The 9,407-nt window shown below is 34.2% G+C and overlaps 1 protein-coding gene across 1 annotated transcript; it reads left to right on the top strand.

The window, feature by feature from the left end:
• Positions 1–6,125: 6,125 nt before the first annotated feature.
• Positions 6,126–9,155, top strand: LOC147519470 (patatin-like protein 2). The gene is made up of 6 exons (XM_086591056.1): positions 6,126–6,340; positions 6,507–6,688; positions 7,475–7,667; positions 7,952–8,116; positions 8,411–8,713; positions 8,818–9,155. Exons 1-6 carry the CDS (start codon positions 6,224–6,226, stop codon positions 9,052–9,054), a joined length of 1,197 nt encoding a protein of 398 aa, XP_086447182.1. The 5' UTR covers positions 6,126–6,223; the 3' UTR covers positions 9,055–9,155.
• Positions 9,156–9,407: the final 252 nt, after the last annotated feature.

Below are 9,407 nucleotides of genomic sequence, written 5' to 3'. Positions count from 1 at the left end.
CTCAACAATATTATTCCCCAAATGTTATATTTTGTCCTTCATCATTTCATTTCATAGCTTATCCATTCTACAACTTCTCACCTCCTTCAAACGTCTTCTTAAGTCCATAATTATATATCTCTAACATATTTGTTTTAGTCGACAATTGTGTAGTTCTTAAATTCAAGTTCAGGCATCCAGTCCAACAAATTAGAAGCAATATCTTGGTCCAATAAAGTGATGCATCTAGTGCTTAAGCAAACTTACAAATGTAAAATTGTCACAGGAAAAGCCGATCTAGTTGGCTGAACAACCGATTGTATTATATTGTGGAGGAGTTGGCTTGTACTAATTTATGCAATCTTTGGCTTAGTGAAATAAACAAAAAAGAGGTTAGTTATGGATGGGACCTTAGTGGATTTGAACCACCATCTCTTGAGATATATTTCCACACTCAAGTGCTCTTCCATTGAGCTAAATATCCACTTTAAGACACTCAGAAGCATAATATGCAAGATAACAAACTTAAAACAAACACCATCTCTCTCTTAATTCATGACAACAACAAACCAAAACAATGAAAAAAAAAAACAGTTTTCTCTTATTTACTTATTTTTAAAGGAGATGGTTGCATTAAACCAACACCATCTCCTCTTAAAACTAAGTAACCAACACCATGTGAAAAACGCATATGCTAACCGTTTCTTATTCCTATAAGTTTTTCATTTCAACCATTTCCTAAACCCTTGATTAGAGACATGACAAACACAACCCATAACCTCAAATGAGACAAGCAGTGACTTAAGGCCTCCAAAACCCTCAGATCACTACACCAAGTACTTAAAATAGAGAAGTGCTAAATATATCAAGATTAATATTGCCCAAAAAAGTTGATTTAAGGTGATATAATAATGTGTCTTCTTCAGGTAGCTCTAGCACACCTGCATCAGGATGATCAGTTGAAGCAACTGAGGGAGAGTAGCACTTTGACTAAATTGGTTTGACTAAAATCAATACCCTTTTACACCTAAATGGATAAGAATTTGCAGCAGTGATCCCCAAATCAATTCATCTAAAAAACAAATAGACTTAGTGACTGCTAACCAGTGAACAACTCACATTTAAAAGAAAAGTGAGAAGATGGACCTTATACCAAACAAATGGACCCATTATACAGAACAATATACGGGAAGACGTCGCTAGAATAATTATGACCAAAAAGGGCAATATAGCCGAAAACAACAACATTTCAAGTCAAAATCAACAACACTTCAAAAGCCATGAAAGTAAAAATCAATAGATTACAAAGTTAACACTGAACCCTTACATATCCATAAAACTAAAAGTACTTTCAAACCAATTACTTGGGATGCAGTTTCAGTACTCTCTTCCCCACCTTTATCAAAAAACGAATCCCTGCCTTTAACAAAAGTCACAGACAATGATAAATGATAAATATCTCAAATCTCCGACTTCAGCAAAAGATACAACCCTCCATAGAACCCCTTATAACCAACGAACTAATAGAGATGCCATGAGATATGCAAGTTAGTTAATCTGTTAACTCTTTTGAACTTCATCACATACAAATCAAGACAAACAGAGAAGTTCAAGAAAAGAACAAACATTAACACTTCACGTGTACTTGCCTAAAGGGACTGAAGCAAAACAGAAATGACAAACATTTATAGATAAACAAAAAATAAAAAATATCTACATTAATGCTTGTTGTTAACGAAACTAAATCAAACTTTAAAAAGACTAAGAAGAGGAACGGAAATCTGTCAACAAACCCATTTAACTATTCAACATTTTAAACAATATCTAAGAACATTAAAACTAACTTGTAGGAGTGAGAGAGTTGACATGTATGGAGTTGATCCATAGCCTTTTAAATATTAGTCTGAAACCAAATCCAGGTTTATAAGGCTAGCAACCTTTCATGAAACTAAATTAACCTCATATTCTTCGCAAATCAAACTTTAAAAAGACTACAAAGAGGAACGATCAATAAAATCAATTTCATACAAGTTCATACTAACTTTGTGTTGTAGTTTTTCTTTTAGTTTCATTATTATCTTCGTGAGGCAATTAATGGCTAACTTGTTATCTATGTTGTCGGTTATCCCTCATAAACTTGTTTCTCATCATTCTAAGTTTAGTAGATATTATTTGCCACTTCAATTGTGAGGGAAATTTTGTTGGGGTTTGGTCATGTAAAATAAATGAGAAATATGGGCCAGCAGGAATTATAAAACTTTAATCTTATGTTCCACTTCCATTTCTACTTCTTGAAAGCAAGTGATGAGGTGACAATTGAGGCAATCATGTACTTCATTTGCTTGTTGATTGGTGTTTGAACTTTCTAAACTTCCTTGTCAGGTACTAGTAACACTAGTAAGTTCCTTTGTAAAAGTTTGAATATATCTATTCTTGAAACTTTTTAGCCATATGCTAATAATATAATTTTGGTTAATTTCATTGTACTGGTTATTTTTGCTTTTAATGGGGCTATTGGCAATCTTTGGCAGGTTATGAACACTAGTCCCTTTTGTTGATTAGGGTTTTAGTTATTTATGGAGGGAAAAGCAAGAAGACCAAAAGAACTGCTCCCCAATCTGATGAGTCATGCTCACTTCAAGCTCCTCGTCAAGGTAAAAACTTAAACCCCACTCTCCATTTTCTCATTTTTCAACTTGTTACTTCAAAGTTTTCTTTTTATGCACCAGTTTTTTGTAATCATTGTTTTTGTCCTTGTGATATGGGAGTAGACACCAAATGCTCTATCTTTATAGGGGAGGGGTGTTTCAAAGATTTAATTAATTACATGAATTTAATTAGTATAATAGTATTTCTGAGTTCATTATTTGTTTTGTGAATTTTTTGGAATTAGATGGACTTTGTGGAGCCGTGCGCACTAGGATTTATATTGAGTGCAGCAATCACTAATGCTTGTTATTGTATTTTGAAGATTCGGGATTGTTTGGAAAATCATATGGAAATTTGTAATCCTTGGTAAATCTGAATTTGTAACCTTCAAAATTCTTATGAAGTTATATATATAGTTTAATGAATCTTGTATATATATATATATATATTTTTAGCTTTTTTGCTTGTGTTTATTTGCCATAATAATTTACTTGGCAAATGGTATGAAAAGGCATTGTGAAATGGATAAGTTTAGATATTTTCTTCTATATGAAACCAGGAATGTCATTTGTGCAGGTTTAGGGTGTCCTGATATAATGGGGCAGGAAAAAATAAATTCATTTTTTTTACAATATCAACACATTAGTAACAGCTATAAATCGTTGCAAAGCTAAAAATAAATATTAAATCATCTATGAACAATCGTTACAAATCAAACTAAGCAACGCTTTTTAACCGTTAGTAATTTTCACTTTGCAACGCTTTCTAACCGTTATAAATATTTCTAACACTTTACCCACGCCTTATTTGCAGCGCATTTTAAGTGTTGCGAAAAATATTAGTAACGGTTTTTAGCCGTTAGTAATATCCTGTTATGGTGTAATGATCAATTTTCATGTGAACAATTATTGTTCATATCTATTTGGGTAGTTCCAGCCTCAACATAATATATGATAAATAAAAACAATTATTGGAGTATGAACAATCATTGTTCAATCATTGTTCATACCTATTTGGGGTATGAAAAATTATTGTTCATACATCAACATGAGCTATGAACAATGATTGTTCATACCTAAAAATTATTGTTCATACATCAATATGAGCTATGAACAATCATTGTTCATACCTATTAGGGGTATGAATAATAATTTATGTTCATACCTCGACATAATGTATGATCAATAAGAACACTTATTGGAGTATGAATAATCATTCTTCATCATACCTATTTTGGGTATGAACAATCACTGTTCATACATCAACATGAGCTATGAACAATCATTGTTCATAAATAAGTATGAACAATCAATGTTCATATGAACAATTACCTAAACATAATGTATGATCAATAAAAACACTTATTGAAGTATGAACAATTATTGTTCATACCTATTGAGGTATTCATATATGAAGAATAGTTATGTTCATACTTATTTGGGATATGAACAATCAATATTCATATCTCAATATAATGTATGATCAATAAGAACACTTATTGTAGTATGAACAATGATTGTTCATTTCTATTTCGGGTATGAACAATAATTGTTCTTATTGTTGATACCTATTTGGGGTATGAACAATCAATGTTCATACCTTAACATAATGTATGATCAGTAAGAACACCTATTGGAATATGAACAATCATTGTTTATACTTCAACATGAGCTATGAACAATCATTATTCATACATCAATATATTGTATAAGGTACGTTCACCTATTTGGATATGAACAATCATTGTTCATACATCCACATAAGATATGAACACTCGTTGTTCATAACAAAACAACATAAAGGGTAAAATCGAAAAGTATTTATTTGAAATCTGGGCCATTTGTCCTTGAGGGTTATTTTCACTCGAAAATCATTTGTCCTTCAAGGTTATTTTCACTCGAAAATTGGTTTTCCAGGTTATTTTCACCCGAAATTTGTCCTTGTGAGTAACTGAGTGATTATAAAAAATCTCTGTTCTCTAGAGTTGTTTTGAATCAAAATTGCATTTTAATTATGAGTGGAGTCATCAAAACAGAAGTAGGATTGGGAGTTTCACCTTAATAAGTTCTTTATACTCATGACTATAATGGTATTTACAAATATAAATAGGAAACCTTAAATAATATTTCTTCAATTAATCGGATCAATAGACTATTGTTCCTCCTTCAATACACAACTGTGTTTAACCCATAGTTAAACCTCATACATGAATGCCTGTGGAACAATGCAAAAATTAGAAACGTTGAGAAAGTTTCTCGTCCAATTAAGAAAATGGATTTCATCGAAATTGCCTTGTCTTCAAATTTGAACTATACTTCTCAAGGTTCTATTCTCGCCTTTGAATAAGTAATACAATGCTATCCTTGGTAATAAGCCATGCGTCATATACAAGTGGTTGCTCCAGCCTTCATGCGTCATATATATGATGCAATATTGGGGACTGGTGGCCTATGGATCAATCATTTATCCCATCCCATCCCATCTCAATTTTGATTGATCGATTTGCCAGTGTCTTCTTTGCATTGGGTAGTTCCAGCCTTCCAGGAAGGAATCCATGGAAGAAAACTATCATGTAAAAGTTGGATAATTTGATGCACAGGGACCAAGAGATTTGAAAAAAAAAGTGTGTTTGAGGGGCTCATGTGCTAGAGATGAAAATTGTCGCCGATCAGTGGTCTGGTCGTCTGGGGCACAACTATTTTACCCCTATTTTAAGCCCCATATATATAACCCTTTTAAACCATGCTCAAATTATGAAAAAAAGTTGCATCAGTTTTTAACGTGGATATACACACTAGTATGCCTCGACGCGGTGAGAACGAGCGAAGAAGAAGAAGAATGGGATTTTTTTTTAAAAAAACATCTCTTTTCGTTTTCTATATTGTCGAAAGAGATCAGAAGGTGATGATGAAGAATGTGGGAATAAAAGGTGATGATGATGATGAATAGGGGCAGTGATTGATCGCCCAATTCAGGGTTTTGGTAGAGGAACACTTGATTCTATCCAAAAGTTATGACAGCTGCCTTCGATGAGTCACTTTCAATCCCAAGTTTCTCCCAACGTGCCTATATGCCGTGCGGATCCATGAGTTGGGCTGTAGTCGCCCGCCCCCACCCACTTCCCCACAAAACAAACAAATATAGTGGTAACTATTCACTCACTATTCTCTCCAAAAAAAAATATTATTAGTTACAATTATTTGCTACTAGCCAGAATCCTCCGCCCCTGGTTTAAAGAAGCTTCTAAGATTGTAATTTGGCAGGTATCACGATCGTTTCTGCATATTTTTCCACGCTGGTGTTAAAGATGAAGAACATGTTTTTTGTTACATTTTCACAACTTTAAAACGTTGTAGTTATGCATGATTTGTAAAAATATAATAGGAAAAAATTGACCACTATACCATGAATGACGTTTTAATTGACTTCGTGTTAATGTCCTCATATGATTCTCGAAAATTACATTTCTGCTTATAAATACTTGATTCTCTTGCCTAAGCTCAATCACACAAGACAGTAATACATAATTGATATAGCTTCGCTTCTTTGTTTTCTCGAAGTATACAAGTCTACTACTAGCATTATTACCACTACAATGGCAAGTACTCCACATAAATCATGCAAGATGCTTACGGTGTTGAGCATTGACGGCGGTGGTGTAAGAGGCATCATTCCTGGAACTATCCTTTCTTTCCTCGAATCTAAACTTCAGGTGCTTGAATTATTATACAAAATTCACGCAGCGCAACGTTCTCGATCTATATATATATATATATATATATATAAATACAACTATGACTAGTACTCTTTAAGTTGTGTTCGCGTATGTATTTTCAATTTTTAGTTATTGATCGATGATATGATGTACGCGCGTATAGGAACATGATGGAGAGGATGCGAGAATTGCAGATTATTTCGATCTAATTGCTGGAACGAGTACAGGAGGACTAGTGACGGCCATGCTTACGGCTCCTAATAAGGATAATCGTCCACTTTACGCAGCCAAGGATATTGTGGACTTCTACTTGGAGCATTGCCCAAAGATCTTCCCCCAAAATGCGTGAGCACTATTAGTTTGCACTTACACAAACATCTTAACAAGGGATTCTCTCTAATATATTCATGTTAGTTGAAACTTGAATTTAGAGACAAAATTCAGGTGCAGCATTATTTCACTCAACCGATGGACCATGAATATATAGTGAAGTCTATAAGCAAATTACATTGCTTACTGGAGACTTGAGACTTTGAGAGTAGTCCTTTTTTTAGCTTTATATATATATATATATAGGATAGATTCCGTTTACAACACTTTTTATACAACATTTTATACAATATCTCCTACCGGACCCTTCAAGATGATTTAAGGGCTAATTTTTTTGTGGATAAGATGTTCTCACCATGAATATGAACTCCACAAAAAATCGAGTCTTTTGAACATTTCTAAATTTGCCAAAAAAGAGTTACAAAATCGATATTTATGGACCTTGATAAAAATTCATAGGTTGAGAGCAATATATATGTGGCTTTTCTTGTAGCTAGCTAGCAGCATATTACATCTTGAAAACATTTTAATACCATACCGGTCTCATTTAGTACTTACCATATAGACGCCTCATTTAGTCCTTAAGATGTTGACCCATAACATTATCTTACCATATAGAAGCCTCATTTAGTCCTTAAGATGTTGACCCATAACATTATACTAATTATTGGTGAAAGTGATTTTCTAAATTATTATACGTGTTTTAAAAATTATTTAATTGCCCCCAGTTCCCACTAAGGCTTGGTATCATTATGATTCTGAAATCGGCTTGTTTTAATATTTCTATGGTAAAAACTACAGCAAGACCTGGATTTTGGGCACCATAACAAGGGTGTTTGGAGCAATTGCTGGACCTAAATATAATGGTAAGTATTTGCGCTCAAAAGTGCAAGAGATTCTTGGTGAAACAAGACTCAACCAGACCCTAACAAGCATTCTGATTCCTGCATTCGATATCAAGCTTCTTCAGCCTCATATGTTCACTACCCAAGAGGTCTGTCCAATTAACTCTTGCATATAACATATATTTTTAGAGTTCGTCTACCCCGAGGATATCCTCATATGGATGATGAGATCCGAGACCGTTGGATGTGTGATCCAACGGTTCGAAACTTTCATCCCTATGAAGATATTCTTGTGGTAGCCCAAGCCATATTTTTAAGGTATCGACACTGAACTGATCGTACTGGTTACTTTGTGTATCAGTGTATGTATGTCAGTATGTATATATGGATACTGCAATTGAATTTGTACCGTACGGTTTTTGTTCACATGCAGGCTAGAGTGAACGGGTTGGGAAACCCATTACTCTCAGACGTCTGCATCAGCACTTCCGCTGCTCCCACTTATCTCCCAGCTCATTATTTTGAAACAAAAAAAAACTCTGATGGAAAATCTCGACGATTTGACCTAATTGATGGAGGTGTTGCTGCAAATAATCCGGTGAGTCGTCAACATATCACTGATGAACATATTTCCGGCCATCCCTTGATCCTTAATTGCACAATGTACATTGCTTTCACGTACGAAGAATGGTCTATATTTTCAAAATAATACAACCTCACAGGACTTGAAAAAAAAAAAATCAAAATCACCAAAATGTCTATTACAACCGGCTCCAATGTAGTATTAACCAAATTGGTGGACTTCTAGCTTGTAAGCAGCTCTTATATTCCTATATATTCTGTTTTCGTGACTTACGGACTTACTATAGTGTCATGTACATTGTGTATGCAGACACACTTGGCCATGACCCATATCTCAAAGGAAATTAAAATGAAGAACCCAGACTTTTACCCAGTCAAGCCAATGGATTGCAGCAAGTTCTTGGTAATTTCTTTAGGCACAGGAACCCCTAAGTTGGAAGAGAAATTCACTGCAATAGAAGCAGCCAAGTGGGGTGTGATTCAATGGTTGTATCATAGTGGGTCAAACCCTTTGATTGATAGTTTCACCCATGCTAGCTCTGATATTGTGGACATTGTCACGTCCATTATCTTCCAGTCTCTGGATGGTGATCACAACTATCTCCGGATTCAGGTCTGTTTCTCTATATAAAAGACTCATTTATATATGCATATGATTCCCAATTACATTACCTTATTATTTGTTGTCCTCGTTACAATTTTGGGAAACTTAAACAGGACGACACATTGACGGGGGATGCCTCATCAGTTGATGTTGCAACGAAAGAAAACTTGCAAAACTTGGTTCAGATTGGAAATGGTCTATTGAAGAAACCAGTTTCAAGGGTGAATTTGGAGACAGGAAAGCAAGAAGAGTGTGAGGGGGAAGGTACCAATGAGGAAGAACTCTCTGAATTTGCTAAGAAGCTTTGTAATGAACGTAGGCAACGACAAGGAAAACCACTTGTGCCTTGATGGCCAGTGCGACTGGAATGAAGCTGATTATCGAAAAAAAAACACTGGAATAAAGCTTGAGAATGATTGAATGAATAAAGAATCTCTTTTATTTTACTAAATATTACGACTCCTTATTTATATCTTTATTTACAATATCTAATCAGTTAAAATCGGTTTTCAGAAGTTATACCGATATGCGATTAATCAGTTAATCGGTAATTTAATCGGTTCTATATTATTACAGACAAGTATGTGAACCGTGATACGCATCAGTGTTGTTTTAAGTCTTTAAACATGTGGCTCGCTCTAACATCTTATTTTATAAATTCTAGTTCTAATCTAAAAAATAATATAAAAACATTAGGAGGAAT

Source organism: Coptis chinensis, chromosome 2 (assembly GCF_015680905.1).
Source record: "Coptis chinensis isolate HL-2020 chromosome 2, ASM1568090v1, whole genome shotgun sequence".
Lineage (NCBI taxonomy): Eukaryota > Viridiplantae > Streptophyta > Magnoliopsida > Ranunculales > Ranunculaceae > Coptis > Coptis chinensis.
This window is presented reverse-complemented; position numbering and strand designations above follow the sequence as displayed.

Coding starts and splice junctions, on each gene's coding strand:
- LOC147519470 (XM_086591056.1), top strand. CDS start 6,224: ATGGCAAGTACTCCACATAAATCATGCAAGATGCTTACGGTGTTGAGC. Junction 6,689..7,474: donor AAGATCTTCCCCCAAAATGC/GTGAGCACTATT, acceptor TAAAAACTACAG/CAAGACCTGGATTTTGGGCA. Junction 8,117..8,410: donor GTGTTGCTGCAAATAATCCG/GTGAGTCGTCAA, acceptor TTGTGTATGCAG/ACACACTTGGCCATGACCCA.